Below are 23,715 nucleotides of genomic sequence, written 5' to 3' on the forward strand. Positions count from 1 at the left end.
TGAACAGATCTCTGGTTTTCCCCATTCTATTGTTTTCCTCTATTTCTTTGCATTGCTCATTTAAGAAGACCCTCTTGTCTCTCCTTGCTGTTTTTTGGAAATCTGCATTCAGTTTCCTGTATCTTTCCCTATCTCCCTTGCATTTTGCTTGCCTCCTCTCCTCCGCTATTTGTAAGGCCTCGTTGGACAGCCATTTTGCTTTCTTGCATTTCCTTTTCCTTGGGATGGTTTTCGTTGCTGCCTCCTGTATAATGTTACGAGCCTCCATCCATAGTTCTTCAGGCACTCTGTCCACCAAATCTAAATCCTTAAACCTGTTCCTCACTTCCACTGTGTATTCATAAGGGATTTGATTCAGATTGTATCTTACTGGCCCAGTGGTTTTTCCTACTTTCTTCAGTTTAAGCTGGAATTTTGCTATAAGAAGCTGATGATCTGAGTTACAGTCAGCTCCAGGTCTTGTTTTTGCTGACTGTATAGAGCTTCTCCATCTTTGGCTGCAGAGAATATAATCAATCTGATTTCGATGCTGCCCATTTGGTGATATCCATGTGTAGAGTCGTCTCTTGTGTTGTTGGAAGAGAGTGTTTGTGATGACCAGCTTGTTCTCTTGACAGAACTCTATTAGCCTTTGCCCTGCTTCATTTTGAACTCCAAGGCCAAACTTGCCAGTTGTTCCTTTTATCTCTTGATTCCCTACTTTAGCATTCCAATCCCCTGTAATGAGAAGAACATCCTTCTTTGGTGTCATTTCTAGAAGGTGTTGTAGGTCTTCATAGAATTGGTCAATTTCACTTTCTTCAGCTCCGGTAGTTGGTGCATAAACTTGGATTACTGTGATGTTAAAAGGTCTGCCTTGGATTCGTATCGAGATCATTCTGTCATTTTTGAGATTGCATCCCATTACAGCTTTTGCCACTCTTTTGTTGACTATGAGGGCCACTCCATTTCTACTACGGGATTCTTGCCCACAGTAGTAGATATGATAGTCACCCGAACTGAATTCGCCCATTCCCTTCCATTTTAGTTCACTGATGCCCAGGATGTCAATATTTATTCTTGTCATCTCATTTTTGACCACATCCAGCTTACCTCCACTCATGGTTCTTACATTCCAGGTTCCTATGCAATATTTTTCTTTACAGCATCGGACTTTCCTTTCGCTTCCAGGCATATCCGCAACTGAGCGTCCTTTCGGCTTTGGCCCAGCCGCTTCATCAGCTCTGAATCTACTTGTACTTGTCCTCCGCTCTTCCTCAGTAGCATGTTGGACGCCTTCCGACCTGAGGGGCTCATCTTCCAGCGTCATAACTTTTATATGCCTGTTGTCTTTGTCCATGGAGTTTTCTTGGCAGGGATACTGGAGTGGCTTGCCAGTTCCTTCTCCAGGTGGATCACGTTTAGTCAAAACTCTCCACTATGACCTGTCCATCTTGGGTGGCCCTGCATGGCATAGCTCATAGCTTCTCTGAGTTATTCAAGCCCCTTCGCCACGACAAGGCATTGATCCATGAAGGGGAGGCATTGATCCATGAAGGGGGCATTGATCCATGAAGACTTGGAATAAGGAGTCAAATTCCTGCTCAGTTTAGAACAGGTGTGACGTTTTTACGCTGTTTGTTATAGCTTTATCAACCCGACCCATCAAGGGTTAACTCAGACTCCATGTCGACTGACTGGACATTCCATGAGGGGAGGGGAATGGTTGAATGTTTGAAGAGAAGGGACGTTTTGTCAGTAGAGAGGGTGCTGGGGAGCAGGAGTGTGAGGGTGGTTGTAAAGAAGATCTAGGAGAGTAGGTTTAGGTTAGGTAGTTGTTTGGTTATCTAGTACATGAGTAACAAGGTTATTACCATTGAAACGAAGCTTGTACAACAGGAATACCTTAAAGCAACCATTACGTTCTTGAGAAATAAAATTTCCAGTGTTAAAGTGCCAATCAGAAAATCGTCTGTGTTATTTTCCAGCCAAGGTACAGGAAACTCATTCATGAGGACACCCATTAAAAAGACAACATTTCCTTCAAGAGTGGAACTTTTAGTTTGTATCTTTGGGGTGCACCAAGAGGGCGAGCCAGGCAGACAGACCCAGGGTGTCATAAAGTTACCTCAGGGAAGGGGCAAGCTTTTACAGAAAGGGATTCTTAGAGGCCGGAGCGGTCCCTATACTGTGGACACAAGGGATAGTCTCAGATACAGCCCTGAACTTTAATAGGTACCTGACCATGGTTGTGCTGGAAGAGGACTCCCTTTTGTATAAAAGAAGAGGAAATAGAATAAAACCCTCGAGTGCATGAGGGGATACAGAAAGGCTAAGGGGAGCAATAGGGGGGCTCAGTTTACCCCAGACCATCCCTGTTAGTTCTTTTAATAAGTGAGAGGTAGAATAAATAAGATGGAAGCAAGGGTCTTTCGTCGCAACAGGCGACGGCAAACTCGGGCCCTCCAAATGTTTTGAGGCTACAGTTCCCATCATCCCTGACCACTGGTCCTGTTAGCTAGGGATGATGGGAATTGTCGTTTCAAAACATCTGGAGGGCCGGAGTTTGCCTATGTCTGGTCTAGAAATTCACTGAGTGACCTCAAGACAGTCATTCCCCCTCAGTCTAATCTGTCAAACAGAATTGTTGCAAAAAATAGTGGTGGCAGCAGCAAGTTGTGTGTGTAGAGAACCCAACAATTGTTGTCCAGAGCTACTGGAGAGGGAAGGAAGGATAGCAATTTAATAAAACAAACAAGAAGTCTGGGCTCTACGTACACATTTTCAGAAGCATAAGCCTTATTCTTGCTGTTTATGTCAAGGTTGTGATTGATTTCAGTTCTTAAACCGATTGCTTATTATAAATAAGCACTGTTGAGTCAGGAGGAACAAATGTTTCAAATCTGGGAAGCATCCTGCATGTTTATAGCACTGGACAGACAGCAACAAACAGCAGCTAAGCAACAACAATTTATTTTTCGTTGGCGAGATGTTATGCCTAGGCCTGTTATCAACTGGTTTCATCACTGTGGCTTCTTATTGATCCATTCTCATTATTCTTATTAGATCAACGTATGGCATTTACAACACAATGTACATTCTCTTATCTCATATTGGCACATCTCCTCCCACCTTCCTTTTATTAACTTTTAACACTGCAATTATCCTTACCTGACAAGCAAAGACTATCGGATCAGCCACTTTCTGAAGAATGCTTTCAATCTCCTCAACGGCTGTGTAGTATTCAATCTGTGTCGAAGCTTTAATGACCCCCTCACAGTAGACATTTACGTTTACAAAGCCAGCGGGAAAATCTTATAAAAGAGAAATAAAAAGCACAGGGGATAATAAGAGGACAGAGAAAAAGAGATGGATCATCATCACCAACACTCTTCCACCCATCAAGTACAATGAATACAATTCACTGGCAGGAGACATTTGGGTCATCCAAATTATCACACCCTCTGGCTTCACCTATTTAACTGTTACATGTATCAACGTGGTCAGTGAGTTGTCCCACAAGCAAGATATAGGCCATGTTCGCACCATACATTTAAAGCACTATGACGCTACTTTTTTTACTCTTCCAATCATTCTGTCTGCCCAAGCGTTCCAACTTGCCAGATGGAAAGATCCCCCTTTGCACTGTTTTGGAGAATCTCCCCCCCCCCAGCCAATGGGGGGCTTTGGGGAAGGAGAGGGGGCAAGCACTGTTTCACAAGCAGAAGTCCTTGCGCTGGGCTTCTGCTGATGGGCGTTTGATACGTGAGCGTTGCCCTCTGCAGGAGAGGTTGGTAGACCTGTTGAGCTTCAACACCACTTCAACAGCATCCCACCAAAAATGCGAGCAGCACAGAAACAGAGAAAGTTTGGAAACCACTGTGGTGTTATTATTTGCTGCCTTTACACTTAGTACATAAAACGACTCATAGTGACTCAAAGTGTAAAGGGAAGTTTTTAATGTTTAATGTTTCATTATGTTTTTGTATGTGCTGGAAGTCGCCCAGAGTGGCTAGGGCAACCCAGTCAGATGGGTGGGGTACAAATATCATTACTGCTACTACTGCTACTACTAATCCCCCCCCAACAAATTCTGAGTGCTGCAGCTTGTCAAGGGTGCTAAGAGTCCCCCATTCCCCATACAGAGTTCCCTGTGAAGAGGGATTGGAAATTGTAGGTCTGAAAGGGGAATAGGGGTCTCCAAACAATTTTCAGTAGCCTTAATAAACTTCAGGTCCCAGAATTCCAAGGGGAAAGCCATGGCACTTTAAAGTGGTATCATGCTGCTTTAAATGTATGGTGCAAATGTAGCCATAGTAAGGCAGCCTTCACAAACTCCAGATGTTTTGGACTATAGCCCTCCAGCCAGTCAGCTTATGCTTGCCAGGGCTGATGGTAGTTGTAGTTCAAGACATCTGGAAGACACTGGGTTGGTGAAGGATTGTAACTACTGGTAGTTCTTTTCTTTATTCTTTTAATTTCTGCTGCATTGTGACATGAACGTTTGTGTTTTCATTTCCTTCTATCTTTTAAAATTCTGTTTCAAAATAAAATCCTATGTTTAAAAAGAAAATGAGCCTAGTACAATATCACATTTTTTTAGTGGTTTTATATACTGGATAGGGATATAAATAGCTTATATTTTAGCTGTACTTATATGTTTGGTACAACAACTACAGGAATGTCAATCACATAACCTTGGCAGCATGCATGATTGCCTGAATATTTTGGGAGAGGAAAGCATCAAGGCACATCATTTTATTGTAAATAGCTACAGGCTAACCTATAGCTCAGTGGTAGAGCGCATACATGCAAAAGGTATATCAGTTCCTAGTATCTCCAGGTAGGGCTGGCAAGTACTGTATTCCTGTCCAAAAGCCAGGAGAGACAGTGCCAATCAGTTTCTCCTGTAGAAAGCATGATAGACTATTCATTTATTATTAAATCCATATCCCACCCTTCCTCCCAAAAGATCCCAGACTAATTATTAGGGGGCTTGGGGCAAGGATGTCATTAGATGCCTTGATCCCTTGCCATTAGATCTTATTCATCTGAGTCACTCACTATTACATTTAAGCGTACAGTAATTGACCTCTGCATACCAGATGCAAGGGCCAAACAGCAGGAGAGAACTGTTGCCTTCATACTGTAAGCTTCCCAGAAGCACCTGGCTAGACCACAAGATGTACTTTTAATTCTGTCTAACAAGAGCTTCTTTTAGCAGTTGTCCACCTAATGTAGATGAAGTGTACCACCTATTTTCTTCTGTCAAATGTTTGGGAGGGTATCATCAATGATGCCAATAGGACTTCCCAAGACACGGTATGATTTTTGGGCCCTCTGCCCTGCTCACAAAAGGCACAAATTTGCATAAAAATTATAGAGGTATTGCTCCATATGCAAATTAGAGCCCACTTTTGTGGATGGCATAAATCGGGGGTTACACACAAGGAATAACATGTCTTAGGGACAGAATGGCAACAGATAAAAAAATATCATTTCTAGACCAGAAAAGCCTTGATCTGTTGACTTTCTGCCTGGCACATAAGCTGTTCAAGGTACAAGAGGCTTTAGACCATGCAAGGAACTCAAGGCTCATGAGCTGCAAAGCAGTTGCACAGAAACTGGGGTGGGGTGGATCATGAGGATGAATGCGTTCTTTCATATCACAAATCCAAGGACAGCCCAAAGCATTTTGCTGCCTGGGGTGAAGGAAAAATATGGTGCCACACATCCTTCCCTGTACAGAAACTGACCGGATTAGTTTCTTCAACACTGGTGTCAGGGCAATGTTCTCCTGTGCACTTGAGCGCACCAGACTGTTTTAGGGGACATGCTGTCTGGGGTGGCTGCCTCAGTGCCTCACAGTGTCCAATAGTAGGGCTGGCCCTGTTGAAGTTCAAGCACTGGTAGCATTTTGAATTTCTCTTTTTAGGGGGAGGGTTGTCATTGTTTGGGAAAAGAAGTACAAATGGTGCAAAAGAACTCTAGAGGCTATTAAACACCAAAGGGAGAAAAATGGTTGAAGATTTCAGTATGAATAATTGTCAGGCAAAAGACCAGAAAGGGGTGGGGAGAAAGCAAGAGAAAGCAAGAGAACATATTGCTAAGATTCATATAGTAATAAGAGAATATGTGCATCCACATTTTATAGAGGGAATTGATTGAGAATAGCAGTCTGTGACTAATCAATGACATTTTAAAAGACTGCCACCTGCCATTTTATCATACATAAACACCCCGATAAATCCAGCTTCTCATATGCCCTGTGTTTTTATGTCTGTGCATTAATAAAAGAGCACCCTGCATTCAAAACTCATGGATCAGGATCATCACAAAGCAGTGCTTTGAAATTGGTAGAAATTTGTGTTTTATTCTTTTAATTTGCTTTATGATGAGAAACAGCTATTACACCTTTGCAAGGTAGTATACAAATACCAAAATGGATAAAAATATGCTGTGTTCTGACCGGAAGTAAAACTCTATGTCAAAAAGCCAGTGAAGGGAGGAGGACTAGAAGGTGGTGATCACCTGATCTCAGGTTGGTTGTGTCCCTGCTGAGGTAGAGAGTGATTGACTCTGCCACTGCATTTGCACTGCACCAACCTTAGCACTGCCTCCCCACCCCCCTCTACCTCCCAGTAAACAGCAGTAACCCAACCTATCAGAGGTTACATGAGCACTACCTCCTTAGCACATCGTCTAACACTACTCACTCACTCACTCACTTGCCTCTTGAGTAGAATTTTACTTCCAGTAAGCTACTGGAAAGGAGACAAGAACTATTATTTTATATGAAATGTACCCAGCCACGAGTTGTCATGGCTCATCCCTGTGACTCACCCCACCCCACCCCGACCCATGACCCGTCCCGAACCCATCCTGCCCCCCACCCCCAACCCAGGTGAGCCCCCACCTCCATTCAGCCCAGTCTGCTGTTTTGTTCTTCCCTGCAAACCCGAGGTGAGCGATTTTGGAGAGGGAAGCTATTCTAGCTGCAGTACCAGTGGAGTCGCCGCTAGAGGACGATGTTTTGCAACCTCTCATGTTCCTGTTTTTCTGTTTTTTCAAAAAAAATGTTTTTACCTGTGATAGGTATGACATCTGTATAATCTAAGTTTATACAAACATTTGCCTATTCGCATGTGACGTTGTGTCCAAATTTCAACGCAATCGGTCAAGCGGTTTCGGAAAAGGTGGAATATAACAAACATGGATAGCTTACATATATAGAGAGGTAAAGGTAAAGGGGCCCCTGACCATCAGATCCAGTCATGTCCGACTCTGGGGTTGCGGCGCTCATCTGGCTCTATAGGCCGAGGGAGCCAGCATTTGTCTGCAGACAGCTTCCGGGTCATGTGGCCAGCATGACAAAGCTGCTTCTGGCAAACCAGAGCAGCGCACGGAAACGCCGTTTACCTTCCCGCCGGAGCGGTCCCTATTTATCTACTTGCACTTTGACGTGCTTTCGAACTGCTAGGTGGGCAGGAGCTGGGACCGAGCAATGGGAGCTCACCCCATTGCAGGGATTCGAACCGCCAACCTTCTGATCAGCAAGCCCTAGACTCTGTGGTTTTAGAAAGATAGATAGATAGATAGATGATAGATAGATAGATAGATGATAGATAGATAGATAGATAGATAGATGATAGATAGATATCCCTGCCCCCGTTTCTTACCTAAAGCTTTCATATACCTGACCTTCTGATTCCAAAAGTGTGGCTGAGTCCTAACCCATTTGTTCTCTGTCACAAATTCAATCACCACTGAGTCGTCAGGAACTTCGTCTCTCAAAAGAATGAAAATTTCTCCAGGATTCTACAAAGTAACAGTTACATCCAATTAGCTTTTCACATCAAGAAACGAAAATCAAACCAATGAGAAATGATGACACCAGGAGGCGTGTTTTGTCTGGATACATAAGGGTATAAAAATGTTGACAGCCTACTTCACCACAGGATGAAGATGGGCCTGTCATTGAGTACTGGTGGAAGCAATGGGAGCAATGGAGGCTAGTCCAATATGATGAATGGGGCATTGTCTTACCAATCTGCCCTCAGATAGCCCCCACTTGCTATCTTCTTCTGTAGTACCATCATCCCCAGCCATCTGGAGAATCACTAGTCACCACCACTGCTATATCCCACTCTTGGGACAGAAACATTTGAGGAGTGGTGCTTTTATCCCTTTTTAAGAAATAAAAATAAAACAACAAATGGAAAGGTCTTACCTCACATGATATCCTTGTTGGCAACAGTAAGACTGCTGGGCTTCCTAATGTTTCAGAGGTCGCCTCAGTTTTCACACGATGGTTTTCTAGCTTTAAGCTCCTTTTAAAATCCAAAGACAAGGCCTCATCTGCCAAAGAAATTACACTAAGTTCAGAGGAGGGCAACAAAGATGGACAGCGGCAAGATAATAAATATTGCAAGGAACAGTTGAAGGAACTAGGTATGTTTAGCTGGGAGAAGAAAAAGGGCAGTTTAAGGCTTATTAATGCTTTATAAGCGGATTCTTTCCCCATAAAGTAGCAAATAAGATAACGCAACCAATAAAAATATAAGTTTTAAGGATTTAAAGCATCCAATTAATTACTCACCTTAAAAGGCAGGGCCGGCTCTAGGGGTAGGCTGGGTGGCGCGGAGCGCCAGGGCGCCGGGTCGGCAGGGGGGTGCTGCACGGCGAAGCCGCACGGAAACCACGCTGCGCCCGCCCACCAGCCGTGGAAAGAAGCAGGGCGGGGGCACCAGAGCGATCTGCGCACCACGGCGCCAGGGCGCCCGGCCCGCTTAAGACGGCCCTGTTAAAAGGCCACCACAAAGCAGTAACAATCCAGCATAATCCATGTACTATAAGCAAACCAGGAGTTTGTGCTCCTTCTGAGGTAGTTTGTTTACCTTTGGTCCCCACCCTGCACTCAGCTCTCACCTGTGGCTCCTAGAAGCTGTCAGCATGTGACAGCGGCCACACCCTGGGAACAGCTTTTGACTGACTGACTAAACAAGGTGAGGATAACCGACAGGTCTCAAACCCTTGGTGAGTTAGGGACTTCCCCTGCCTATGAAGACAAGGTCCAGCGGATTGAGTGGACAAGACCAATGGTGGGTCTCACGGTCAACAAGATGGTTTTTGCATGCGCTGTAGAGGGAGGTGAGGGGCAGATGGGGCCTTGGGAACATTTAGGGGACTAGCCTAATCCCCCTAGTCCACTGACTACATGCCACTGCTGTGGAATCTGCTTGAAATGGTGAATTCCATATATGTGGGCTGTTCACATGCCCACCGGACACACTTGGAGCCCTCTTCAAATATCTGTAATATTTGTCACTTAGAACAGAACAAGCACTTGTTTTCTGCCACCTAAGAGGGCAGGATTACACCTCATGGGCTTAAGTTACAGGAGCAGTTTGACAATGGAACCAATTACTTTGAGGGATGGTGGGTTTTCCACAAGTCAAGTCTTCCAAATTCATTCGTTCATCCGTTCATTTTATTTGTATGGCACTTTTGCACACACACAAAATCATGCTCAAAGTGGCTGACAACATAGAAACAGGGATGCTTTTAAAACAAATACTGCAAAAAGAATTTCATAATAACATAGCAAAATAATAACATAGCAACGAAAACAGTGACAATAGAAAATAGAAGAACATACAAAAAAAATCACTTTGCAAATCAAAGGATAGCAAGTACATCGCTGTACCGGAACAGTACAGAATATTAAAGTTAATGCTAATTATATCATTTTTAAAAAGTTGCTTGCAAAGCATTAAAATGAGCTTGGCTATTTGGCAAGGTCAAGAGTGCTTCTTAAATTTTCACAACAGAACAATTTCTCATTGTTATTGTTAATGTTATATTTGTTTACATAAGAGATGCATATTCTGCTCTTCAGATTAAAAAGAAAACAATCCCAGAGTGGCTAACATAATTAAATGCTAGAATAACAATACAGACATAGAAAAGAGCATAAAGCAATATAAAAAGGAGCAGCAGAAAGAATCATCAACCCTAAAATTATTGGTTTTGAGAGTAGGTGATTGGTTTTAGCAGTCTATGATGTTCCATAGACACCAGTTTCTGAATTGTGTGTGTAGACCTTTTAACCATCCCCAAATAAATTCAGACAAGACTAAAAAATTTGGCTTGGTTTTTGGCAGAATTTAGGCCACAACTTTATTGATTACAATCAAGTGAGTGGTTGCATAGGCTCTGGTTTGACTAGCTCCCTGCACCCTTGCATGCAGCGCTGACCCAGGGGCACACCATAGGTCAGCCTTGGGTGAACACCCGGCATAGTGAAAGGCGGGGTCAAGTCAGTCTACCAGCCAGACGCCCCCCTGGACTCTGGCTCTGGGCAGGCAAAACCCAAATGGCACCAGCCAATCTGCCAAGTGGGGAAAATTCCTGCCATGCCCCTGTCCCAACAACAGTTGACACACGACGGCATAGCAAGGTCATGTGTGCAAGCCCTAAATACAGGGAGAGGTGGGCAGGTGTTCCGATGCACTGACCCAAAGGAGGAAGCTCAGGGACATGTGCATGGGCTTAAATAGAGTTCCCTTGATACAATTTTGCTGGCATCCCATTGGTCTAGTTGCACCCAGCATTGAGGGACCTCCAATAGGGTGTTGTGGCCATCCAAACATTCCTACCCACAACACAGGGTCTGGCTGCCAGGTCACACCGCAACATGTGCCCTCTTGTTAGGGAGGACCCGGTCTGCAGATACCATGTTTCTTTACCTCGCCATCAGAGATGGGGGCCTGTGGTCCCCCATATGTTGTTGGACACCAGTTGCTAATAGCCCCAGGCAGTATAATCAATGGTCAATGATGATGGGGAGCTCAGCTGGTAGGTCATAAGACCCTTAATCTTAGGATCACAGGTTTGAGCCCCACATTGGGCAAAATATTTCTGCATTGCATGGGGTTGGAACAGATGACCCTTGTGATCCCCTTCCAACTGTACCATTCGACGAGTCTGTGAACATCTGGAGAGCCACATGTTCTCCATCCCGGTTCACAAAATTTTACACAAAATTCTTTGAAAACCAGCAGTCTTTTTCAAAGTGGCATTTTAATACCAGAGCTAAACATTTCACAGCCATGCAGCTAAATAACTGTGGGCTGGAGGAAGATGCTTGTTTCTCTGGCCTTCATCACCACCATTTCTAAATGTAAATGAACAATAAAGCAATTTCTCACCTTCAGAGACGTTTCTAGCAAACAGACCACATAATTGCTTTGTTTTGTCATATAGCCAATGGCCTGTAAGCTTGTACCTTGTGGGAGGAGCACTTTGAATAATGGGGCCTTAAACACAGGTCCTTTCTTTCAGGATTCCAAACATCTGAACTCATTAGCAGTATCTAATGATGCTTAGACTGTGTTCCCAGCTGGAAACTAAATAGAAAAATGTATGGCCCAATCCCCTTGGGTATTTAAGGTACTACTGCTGAGAATTATAGTCGATCACAAAGGGGTAATGCTCTTTCTGAGGCTGCTTTCTTTGGCATGCTTTTGACAAATATCTATTGCCATTCTTTGTGCCAAAAGAATTAATCTCCAGCTGCACTTTATATCTCAGCAATCAAATATTAGCCCAGTATCCATTACATACATTTACTGTAAGAGTGATGCATTTAATTGAGTATTGTGCTGAGGCTTTGAGTTTTATTTCAGCCTTTTGCCTTAATTCATATTACTCAGTACATACCTCGTTTCAGCCAGCCTTATGCAAAATCATTTGGACTGAATTATGACTTTCAATTCCACATGAGCAGATGAAACGGCTTCGAAATCGCAATGTTTATTTAATTAATTCTCACTACACCTACCCCAAGCCTTTTCTTCTGAGGAGCCCAAGGTGGCAGACATGGTCCTCCTACCCACCCCCAAGCAAAGTTTCTCCTCACAACAACCCTGCGAGGTAGGTTAAGTGGAGAGATAACAAATGGCCTGAGGCAGGGAAACTGGATGAGGTTGGTAGGCCGCATCCTGACACCTCACACACCCTGTTGGCCCCTATCCACCTGTGAAACACCTGACATCACCATAGCTGCCAAGTCTCCCATATTCCCCGGGAAACCCCTGTTTTTCCAGCTGTTCCAGCTGTTTTTTGTTTTTCCCTGGTTTATTCTGGCACGGCGGCCATTTTGGAACTGGGCGGAGCATGCTCAGAAGCGACTTTTGAAGCAGCTCTGCCCAGTTCCAAAATGGCTGCAGTGCGACTTCTGGCGCAGCGGCCATTTTGGAACTGGGCAAAGCAGCATCAAAAGTCGCTTCTGAGCATGCTCTGCCCAGTTCCAAAATGGTGGCAGCACTACTTCCAGTCTGCTACTTCCGGTCCAGTCCCTTATTTCTCAGACAGGTATGGACATCACCATGATGCCCTTTTAAACAACATTATCCAGCTTTGGTTTTGTTTGTTTGTTTGTTTGTTTAAACCCCAAATCCTGAAATGGAAAAATACAGCTACAAAATACCATCGGCAAAGCAACAGCAGTGGGTTCTTACCAGCTCAGTTAAGAGTGGTTGGTCTCAGAGGGACACCACTTTACTATACATAACTCTATGGTGACATAAAATTGCCTCTCAGATGATTCTCACATTATTTATTGGAATTAAGCATCATAAATCCTCATCAGCATGATTAGAATGCCATTAACAGGTGTTTTTTCATCCCTCCTTGGCCCTAACAAATCAATTGCTTTCGCATCTGCCCGAACCTTCTATTTCCCCAAAGGATTCCAGAGATCATATTGTTTTTCCATTTTCTTTCTTGCATGCAGCTGACCCTCCCCTTCACCCTCCAGGCTTTGCACAATTCACTTTAGTCAATCAATCAGCATTGATTGTTGAGTCTGGAGCATTCCCCATCTATCTTTGTGTTATTGGATATATTGTTTACTTTCTGGCCATTTGTCTTGTCAAGGGCTTGTTCTGTTCTTTCTAGTACTGCTGTTTCACCTTTTCATTTAGGTGTTGTACCTCTGAGACAGTGGACTTTCATTCCTGATCTATGTGGTCAGCAATATGCCCCCCCCCTTTCTCTTTGCGGATTCCGATGGGAGGATTTCTCTGTTTTGGTTCCCTCAGTTTCTCATTTTCAAATCTTGCATGAAGCTCTCCATATCATTCCTGCAGCAATTTGTGATTTTTACTTTTATATATATATAAAAAAAGAACCTCATGAAAATTCAGCAGCATTTTAGTGCAAATTTCCTCGAATAAACATATCATTGTATGGCAGTTTGATTAATGTGCACATTTTTGCAAGCAATTTCCGCTAAATTAATGCATTTTGATATGCTGCTTTCATGAATATATTCATTTTTTTATGCACATACCCCTCCCTAATGTATGCATTTTTGTAAACTTTGGAGAATCGCAAAACTGGGATAAGTGTTAATTTCAATGGATGGCTGTGTTCCAGTTCTAATATTGTTCTGGAAGTGATACATTTGCCTCTAAATGCAGAGTAAATAAAATTTATTCCCCATTCCTACTTGCAGCCCTAAATACTTAACATCTCCAATAGAGTGTGCTTTCCATTCATCCCTAAAACTTTGATAGTTTATGAAGTCACCTTTTCAATGTCTCTGTAAATATCTGAGCATGTTAATGCCACCCATTTCTTCCTCCTTTGAAGCCAAGAGGAGGAGTTAGGAAGTTTCTGCTTGATTTAACAATGGTGTCCTGTGCCCCCCCCCCCGGTTGAAATATTGGCTCAAACATGAATTTATGAGGTTTTGAATTTATTATTGTTAGATCTGCAGAGGAGGTGGGGGGATGATGAGTGAGTGCATGATGACAGATAAGCAACAGTGATTCAGATTTACAGTAGAATAATGTCTGTGCATTTGCACAGTGCATATAATGTGCAACAAAGTCTTTTGCAGTTAATCAGAATGTAAAGCACATCAGTGAAGTGAATGCAGCTTGTGAAGATGGTCTATCAGTTTGTTTTTTAAAAAAGAAAACATTATTTTAAAGTATTTATAAACCAATTTATTTATTTTTAAAAAAATCTGTAAGCCATATCCTTGAAGTCTGATAGCATATGTCTCTCAATTCTCAAACCCTTTTTTGAAGACATGCCTTTCCTTTCAACCGAAAATGCCTTCCTTTCCATTTTCCCCACTTTTATATGTTGCTTTTCTGAAAAGAAAAGAAAAGAAAAGCCGTCCAGAGTGGCTGGGGGAACCCGGCCAGATGGGCGGGCTATAAATAATAATAATAATAATAATAATAATAATAATAATAATAATAATAATAATAATAAATAATAATAACAATAATAATAATAATAATAATATATTATTATTATTATTATTATTATTATTATTATTATTATTATTATTATAAGAAAAGAAAGCTCTGTCAGTTCAGGCAGGGAGACTGCTGGACAAAGAGGTGGGAAATTAACCCTTCAGAATCCCTAATCTGTCCTGATTTTCCAGTGTCAGGATCAAACACTCCCCCAAACTGGATAGAGCCTGGAGAGAGAGGTGAAATCTCTATAGACCAGGCATCCCCAAACTGCGGCCCTCCAGATGTTTTGGCCTACAACTCCCATGATCCCTAGCTAACAAGGCCAGTGGTAGGGGAAGATGGGAATTGTAGTCCAAAACATCTGGAGGGCCGAAGTTTGGGGGTGCCTGCTATAGACCAAAGCAATTCCCCCTTCTTTGCTCAAGCCTTAATGCTGCACCAAGTACCCAGATGAACATTGCTGGTTGTGGCACAGCCACCCTGCTCCACCACCCAGTTCTCAGTCATATGGACCAGATCAGTCTCCATAAGCAAATCATGGATGAAGGAAGTCTTACTCAGAGACAACCTGGCATTCAGCTGTCGCAGTCGCAGACCTGGGGGCTGGCTGATAGGACAACTGCAATTTCCCAGATTGGAGGAGGGCCTGGCACATGACCATTTACTCAGCCTGCCCCACCTCCCACACCATAACTCCCCTTGCGCCTCAACTGCCCCAACCAAATCAGGACATCCCATTTGGCGTGGGGGTGCGTGCTCTTGGGACCACAGTACCCAAAAAGTCTGGCACTGTGTCACGCCCCCGAAAGACGTTGGCATGCGATCTTGTGTGAGATCACAGTGCTGAAAGCCACACGTTTTCGTTCGCCACGATGTCACGCGGGTTGCGTGACCCGCATGGAGGCGCATCCCGGAAGATGTGCATCCCGGTTTTCTGTGGCAACATGTTGGAGTGTACGAGGAAGGACATCTTTTTCATGTCAAGCCCCCTGTTATGCACAAATTCACTACACATCAGGCGCTAATGGAGCAGTAAAATAAAATAGAAAAAGCATTCGGAAGGTATGCAGGTCTAAAGACTAACTGACTAGGATAATCCTAAATGCCATGCGTTGATAAAGCCAAGATTGATGGTTCCACATCTCAGGGATTATGTAAGGAGACCTCCTGAAGAGCTAACTGCCCACAGTGTGTAATGTAAGAAGACACTGGCTTGTCCGAGGCTTCCTGCCACTAGATGGAGCAGCAGAGGCATCTTATGGCAACGAGAACTGTCCCATCATCTTCCTTCCCTGCACCCATTCCCTTGTAAAGAAATATTCCATTTCCCCTAGCTGGATCACCCTGTCCATCAACGCACAGGAAGATAAGCCAGTTTTGCCACTCCAAAGAAATAAGAGGAATAGGACACCAGCACTTTCCCCTTTAAAACTACACATAATTCGGATGGGGAGCGGGGAGAACTAAGCTGTTTGCTTGCTCCTTCTGCTTCTGACAGCCCCAGGAGGAAAGGGTAGGTGGGCAGCAAACGCGTGGGCGGCAGCACGCAGGCATGTTGCCCCTGCACTGTTCTGAAACACCCATTCTCCTCTTCTTAGTTCTGACAAGATGCAAATGAAAGAAACACAAAAGCCTGAAAGCCGTTTTTACACTCTCGGCGCTGGAGAATTCGAGTCTCGCCCTGCTGGAGGATTTTTTCCTGGCAAGTGGGAGAGCACGGTTCATTTGCTTCCTCACTCTGCAGTCTTTTTCTCAGAGAAACACTGAAGCTGGGGTGGGAGGCGTAGTGTGGGAAGTAAAAAAGAGGGGAAAAGCCTTATTTTTTTTTAAAGAAAGGAATGTTCAATTATATGCTTCAATCTGAAGGGCTTGGGTGTGGATGAAAGGTATAGCATCCACATGGGTGGGTGGTTGGGGGGGGGTGATTGGTCCATTAATGACCACCATCGTTATACAGAATAGATTTAATTTTTTAAAAAAGAAAAGAAACAACTTGAGACAATGTAGAATTAAGGAATCGATCAGGCTAAGGTAGGCAGAGAACGGAATAATTTCTGTAACTAAGGTTTGAGGATAAATGCTGCAGGCTGCTGATTTGTTGGTATGTTGGTTGCTACTTTGAACTAGAAAATTGCACGGGAAAAGCAAGATATATCATAGCTGCCAAGTTATCCCTTTTTTACAGGGATTTTCCCTTATGCTGAATAGGCTTCCTCGTGAGAAAAGCGAAAACTTGGCAGCTATGGATATATTGCTGTTATGTACACATTTTTGTTGCAGCTCTGTTGCATGTGCAGTAGTCTTCCATCCTCATAGGCTGTTTGCTCACTTCGGCAGCTGATGCCATCCACAAATGCATACAGAGCTGTCCTCTTTGTTGACATGAACGAATATCCTGCACTTTTCAGGGTCTGTTTTTTGTCTGGGGAAGAGAGAATCTATCCACATTTCCACATCCATTTCTGATTATTTTTTTTTTTAGTCCTCTTGAAAATTCACCCTCATTTGATGTGGATTTCTCCTAATATTCACATATCTGTGTGTTTTCTCTAATAAACACATATTTACAAAGCAATGTCCCCGTATTATAATGCATTTTTATAATGTTGCTTTCGTAAATATATGCTTTGTTATGCACACTTTCCCCCAGTATATGCATTTTTGTACACATTATCTTATGGTTACCATGTTTTTTTCAATGAATCCGGAAACACTTTTTTTTTTTAAGCTGAGTAGCAACAGAGAGTCAGTAGTGGGGATGGTGAGGCAAAAGACCCTGGGCCCAAGCACACATGCATATTGTACAAAGGTGCAAATTCCTTCTTTCGCACCCTGTGAAATATAAACGCGCAGAGGTTTTAAAAACCTGGGCAACGGCGCACCGTGCACCCGTGACTCCTGAGCCTTCCCCAATCTCCTACCCTTCCCCCTTTGTTTTGAGAGATCAGGGGAGGCTCGGGAGTCGTGGGCGGGCGGGCGGCCATTGCCCAGGAGGGGTGCAAGGAGCGCAGTTTCTCTGCCAGGCAAGGTGCAAAGCTCTTCTTTCTCACCCTGTGAAACATAAATGCGCAGAGTTTTTTTAAAAAACTGGGCAACGCCCGTCCGCCCGAGACTCCTGAGCCTCCCCTGTTCTGTCAAAACAGAGGAGGAAGGGGGCAGGAGATCTGTACGGCCGGACATCCCCGGTTCCCCTTTGGCAGTGGCGGTGGCAGCGAGCAGATCCTGAAGCCAGCCAGAGACAACTGTGCTACCAGGCTGGCTCCGGGCTGCTGAGATTGCTGCTGCCACATTTTCCAGGAACAGATTTGCAAATCTGTGGACATTCCAGGGACATTCCAGAATTTGTCCAGGGACAGATTTGCCAATCCGGGGACTGTCCCCAGGAACTGGGGACGTCTGGTAACCCTACATTATCTTGTTGGGGAACGGCACTGAAAAGTTCAGAGAAGTGCACATTTTGATAGATAGCTGTGTTTTGCTCTCTCTATATGACTAATTAAGATGGCAGATAGCCCCCAATGAGCAAATGGGTTTGTTTTTTAAGGGACAGAAATGGGATTGGCAGAACAAACCTGGGGCTCAGCCCCTTGGCCCAATATCTAACACACCACCTTTCACTGAACTCAAAGAGCAGCAGGCCTAAATCTGACATGGAGTTAGGCATGCTTGATTTCAATGATGGATAGGAAGTGACAGTCTTTGAGCCAGAGTGCAGGCTCCATCTGCCACAGTGGTCCCACGATCACCCTCTCTGTTTGCAGTATAGACAAGTGGAAAACCAGTGTCAGCTGAAGACTGGTGCACCTGTGGCCTGACTTCAGGGATTGAATGCGCATCCATCTCCCTGAAACGTGGTCCTGCAGGTGTGGTTTAAGTGCCGCTGTGCCAGTACATTGCTTCTGAGGACAAGTCCCAATAGCTGTGCCAGCACAATGTCAAATAAAGCGTTTGCGATACATGCTACCGTGTCTTTCTGCCAACACAAAACGCTTAAGAATGGAGTGTTAGGCATATTGAAATGGTGTGATGACAGCCGATTTGAATATGTACGGTTGCTTCTCAGTGGCTCTGGAATTAGAATACTGGGCTCCTTTTCATGCTTTGCTGGTTGTCTCAGGATTGAATCTGAACTTGATTCTGCTGGTGGAGGGAGACCATAATTCAGTGGTGGAGTGCAGAAGGCTTCAGCCTCGAGCCTTGCGAGGAATGGGCGGATATGTCAACCTCAGTGTCTTATTTTTCTGATCTTAGTTTCAGTTCCCATAATTTCCATATCAGTTTTTTAAAATATATATTTTTAAGCCTTCGTGAAAATTCATCATCATTTCAGTGCAAATTTCTCCATGCACACACGTTTTTGCAAAGCTATTCCCCTAATGCAATGCATTCCTGCATGTTATTGATTTTACTAATATATGCATTTATACACCCTAGTATATGCATTTGTGCACACATTACTTGGCTGCAGAACTGCACCACAAAATTTGGAGCTATTCAAATTTCAAAAGGTGCCTGTGCTTCAGTTTGTGCATTACTTTGCAAAGTGCAAGTTAGGCCAGTGCACCTTTAAATGGGAACTGAATCAAATTTCTTCCCCCATCCTAATCCTTGATCTCATTAAAAGGATAAAGTATGAGTGTGATGTGAAAAATAAGGGTAAGAGACGAGTACAGTTGTGATGACAGAGGTGGCAGTAGCGTGGGCATGAGGGGGCAGGGACCAAGATCTGTGTGGGGTGACATTGGGGATGGGAGCAGTGTTGGTAGGCATGGGCAACTTTCATGTATTGACAAGTAACCCTAGGTGCTCATTCTTCAGAGCATCAAAAGATATACTCAGTAACTAGGGCAGTGATGGGCAACCTTTTGAGCTTGGTGTGTCAAAACTCGCCAAAAAACCAAGCATATCTCGGGGGGGTGGGGTGTCACTTCGAGAGAAAAACCATAATTTCGCAATATTTATAGTTCAAATAACAAAAATGTATAATTGTAATATATAACTGTATTTAATAAACCAAAAACTAATTATTTAACCAAACCAAAAACCCCTTATTTATCACAAAGTGCCCAGAGTTGTTGAGCTTTTTGGGGGGAGCTGTTTTGGAGGTTTTTTGGGGTGTGTGAAAAAGTTGCTTTGCTTTTTTGGAGGGGAAAGAGAACAGAAATAAATGACGAATAATACCTTTGCTGGAACTAACACGCAGCACCGACATAGTCTGCCAAAGCGCCAAAACACCCAGCACAGAACGGGTTAAAAAACTAACGCTGTTACACCCAATCATAGTCTGCCAAAGCTCCAGAAAAAACAGCACAGAAAGGGTTAAAAACCAATCTCTGGCTACCAGCAACAACAACAACAAAAATGGATCCGGGTTTTAACAGCGGAGACAAGCTGTAGTGGAGACAAGCTCTAGCGGAGACAAGCTGTAGGAGGAGCGGGAGAACAAATGGGGAAAAACCAACAACAGCGCGAATGGGCCAATGGGGTGCGTGCCAGCAGTGAGGGCTCTGCGTGTCACATCTGACACGCGTGTCATAGGTTCACCATCACTGAACTAGGGTTTGGATGAGCATTGCAATGTCATTATGAACATGCACATTCATGTGATTGAACACAATGCATCCTTTTACTCTTGAGCACATTTCTCTGTCAAAGCAATTGCATTTTGAGCTCCCTAACTTTTGCTCAGAGGCAGCAAAAGCTTAGTGAGGTGTTTAAGATATAGTTTATTCTAACATACGTACACGCAAACTTGTCGCCAATGTTAATCCTACACAGAGTAGACCTATTGAAATTAAGGGACGAGATGAACTTAGGTCCACAATTTCAGCGGCTTGACACAGAATTGTGAAAGGAGGAGAGTGTTTCCGACATGGGAATTATATAGAAAGTGTTGTTTTCTAAAAATGCAAATCAAATGCAATGGTAAAAGACATTAGGATGCTACATAATTCAGTCTCATTTTTTTCTTTCCTTTCTGGTAAAGGTTAACATTTTCTTTCTAAACAGAAAAAAATGCAATATTTTTGAAATCTGTTGCATATCAGATTCTCTGTAGAAGCCCACCCCTGCCCCACATTTATGGGATGCTTTCCCCAGGGTGGTGTAGCTGGCTGCAACCTTGACATTGTTTTGGCACCAGGAAAATGCAATTTAGTTGGGGGGGGGTCCCTCCTGGGCAGTAGCAACACTGTCCTGCTAAAAACACTTTTTCATGTTTATATGTTTCTAAGGCATTTTTCACTGTGTAAATCACTTTGGAACTTTTTGAGTGGGAAGTGATGTATAAATGGAATAACCCCAACTTGACAGAGAAAGGTTTAGTTTAAAAAGGAAAAGAAATGAGAAGATAGTTGTGTAAAGAAAATTTTTAACTGTTGTGTATCAATTCATTCCTTTATAAACTGCAGAAAAATGCCAGTGAACTCAGAAGAGAAACTCAGACTAAGCTAAATGGACTTATTGCATAAATTCCTTATGATTTTTTTTAAAAAATCATAGAATTCTAATATTAAAAAGGAGAGACTAGCTTTCCTAATTTCCTAATGAGAGATTTGAGATACCATCAAAGGAACAATGGCAAGAAAAACTTATGAACTATGCGGAATTGGCTAAGCTAACAGATAAACTAAGAGAGAAGGACAAAAAAGGACTTTAAACGAGTCTGGGAACTATTTACAGTCTATTTGCAGAAACAACAAAATGGACTGGATTCATTGGCAGGTATTGAATAAACGTTCACAACTTTATTACAGTAACATCTAATTTAGAGAAATGATAAGGGAAGTTACTTTTATATAAAAAAAATGCAGGAGACAATAAATAAAATCAGATAACTCAGTAGAGGGGGAGTTGAAGGAAGTCCTGGGGGAGGGGAGGGAGAATAAACGTATATGATGACTGAGATTTGTATTTTTATTTATTATAAAATTCAATAAATATTCTTTTTTTAAAAAAAATCCTAATGTGCATTCTCCAAACTTTTCTTGAAAGTACGCTGGGATTCCACAATGTGGTTAAGTTCCTCTTACGGTATAAACAGAATTCCAAATGTTTGACTCAGATTGGCTTTGCTGTAGCTTAATTGATTGTTCCTTGTCATGTCCACAGTGCAGAGGGCGAACAATTGTTTTGCTTTATCTTTCTGGCATCCTTTCAGTATTTGAAAGCTGCCAACGCTCACACACCCATTCTTCTTTCCTTTAAGAAAACATACCCATTTCCATAAGCTTTCCCCCATAAGATTAGTCTTCCAGCACTTTGGCTGAGCTCATAAGCACACTTACATGGAAGGAAGCTACATTGGTACCTCTGGTTAAGAACTTAATTCGTTCCAGAGGTCCGTTCTTCACCTGAAACTGTTCTTAACCTGAAGCACCACTTTAGCTAATGGGGCCTCCTGCTGCCGACGCGCCATCACACTGTGATTTCTGTTCTCATTCTGAAGCAAAGTTCTTAACCTGAGGTACTATTTCTGGGTTAGCGGAGTTTGTAACCTGAAGCATTTGTAACCTGAAGAGTTTGTAACCCAAGGTACCACTGTACACGGATATCAATTACTGTGATCTAAGACTCTCTAGAATTAAGGCAGCCACCATTCAAAGCAAATGCACTACTGCGCAGCATATTCCACAACTGTATTGATGATGGCAATAATAATAGTATCAGAATCAAAAGCAACAAGACTTCATGAAGCTCATTGGCCTCTGCTATTTGAATGAGATAAAAATGCCCTTATGAGTGCAACTAACCATGGACTACATATTTTTGTGTGTGTGTGCGTTACACTGTTTCTAAATAGAGTGGCCATTTACACGCCATGAAAATGAAGGATACGGGAGAGTACAGATTTGCATAAAACATTCGTTTACTAGCTACTGATATAAATGCAAATCTAGACCTCATTACTATAATTTAAATGTATATAGCAAAGCTCTCACCATACTGGGGAAGACTGGCCTGGTCCACCTGCTCAGTCTACTGCCCAAGTGCTAACTGTTAATGGGCAGCTTCAAGGCCCCTCTTGCTATCCTTTCTAGAGGTCCTTTATCTTTAAACTGAGCTTGGACCAGACAGCCCCTCGTGCACCTTTAAACAGAGGACTGCCTCTATAAAGTGGGACACATTGCCACCATGTTTCTAAATGTAAGAGAGCCACCTGCAGAATGCCCATAAATGCACTTTAGGTCTACTGCCAAGCATAAGACATCCCTCTCTCTTTCTCTTTCTAGAAGCACATCCATTAAAAAATCACATGGATAGCTTGAAGAGAATCTTTGTATTGTGTATGTATATGAGATCAACCATTATATTTTTGTGTGGGTGGGCGATACCAACAACAAAATTTGGTTACTGATATGAGCTCTGCTTTATGCGCAAAAGGAGTCTCTCTGTTGCATCAGTCCACTCGCTTTACCAGGTGCAAGCATTTTTCATCCAATTAGTGTCTTGAGGAAGAGAAACACATCACGTCCTCATATGCAGCCTTCATTATTCAAGAGCACAGGTCACCGCAAATGGTTAGACACATCAAAACCTAAACTGCCAGAATGTTATGCAAGCCTGGTTATTTGATAAGCAGGGGATCTTGGATATTTTGTGGTTATAGAAAGGAGATAGGAGATACTGATTAAGAATTTTTAACTGCTGCTCTGAGGATTGCTTCACTTACCTGGGCTTTTGTTGTTTTACTTAGACTTTTCTCCCCTTTCTTTCTGCCTCTGAAATAATTGCTTAAAATGGTGGAACAGAGATGCACAGATCTGGTCACTGTGTTAGCAGTGGCAACTTCCCTCTCCTTTTAGGAGAAGGATGAAGCAGCTGTGGCCTTCTGGGTATTGTTGGGCTCCCAACTTTAATCAGCTCCAATGAGCATATCCAATGGTCAGGGATGGCAGGAGTTGTAGTTCAACAATACCTGAAGGTTTCCAGGTACCCTGTCCTTAGAAACTGCCCCTGTACTCAATACCTAGCACAATATCCAACCCATACCCCTAAGGTTGGACTATAACCTGCCTGTTGGCGTTGGGAGTGGGCCAAGGGTGAAGGACGTGATAGGATGAGCTAGGGGTCTGACTCTTCCCCCTCCACAAGCTGCTTGTGTGCACCACAGGTGTCAGAAGTGCCCAATACAAATATCACGTCAGCGACAGCCACAACTGACAACTGGCTACTCAGCAGAACCAGGATTCATGGACTGTTGATGATGAAACAATGCACTGGTTGCAGGTGTCAGGTGTGCAAAACACATACACAGGAGGGAAAATCAGAAATGAATGGCCCATTTGTGATATAAAGTCCCCCTCTGGAAGCACCCCGAAACCTGAGCAATCAGTGTTGTGCTCCTAGAACATATTGCTGTTCAATAGATTTAACCAACCCCATAGAGACCCCCCCAGGCTATGGTAGATGAACACAACCCACATAACTTGAGAAGAGCCTTTAACAATGTGCAAAC

General features: G+C 43.2%; 1 protein-coding gene across 3 annotated transcripts in view; it reads right to left on the bottom strand.

Annotated features, from left to right (window-relative positions):
• Positions 1-23,715, bottom strand: part of BANK1 (B cell scaffold protein with ankyrin repeats 1) — a 187,248-nt gene that overhangs the window by 120,250 nt on the left and 43,283 nt on the right. For all 3 annotated transcript variants that reach the window (XM_088660491.1, XM_035114023.3, XM_088660492.1), the window contains exons 3-5: positions 8,210-8,337; positions 7,659-7,797; positions 3,151-3,293 (exon numbers count right to left, since the gene is read on the bottom strand). In XM_088660491.1, the coding sequence (XP_088516617.1) occupies positions 3,151-3,293; positions 7,659-7,797; positions 8,210-8,337 (410 nt within the window). The remainder of the gene's footprint in view (positions 1-3,150; positions 3,294-7,658; positions 7,798-8,209; positions 8,338-23,715) is intronic.

Source organism: Zootoca vivipara, chromosome Z1 (genome assembly GCF_965207765.1).
Source record: "Zootoca vivipara chromosome Z1, rZooViv2.hap1.1, whole genome shotgun sequence".
Taxonomy (NCBI): Eukaryota; Metazoa; Chordata; class Lepidosauria; order Squamata; family Lacertidae; genus Zootoca; species Zootoca vivipara.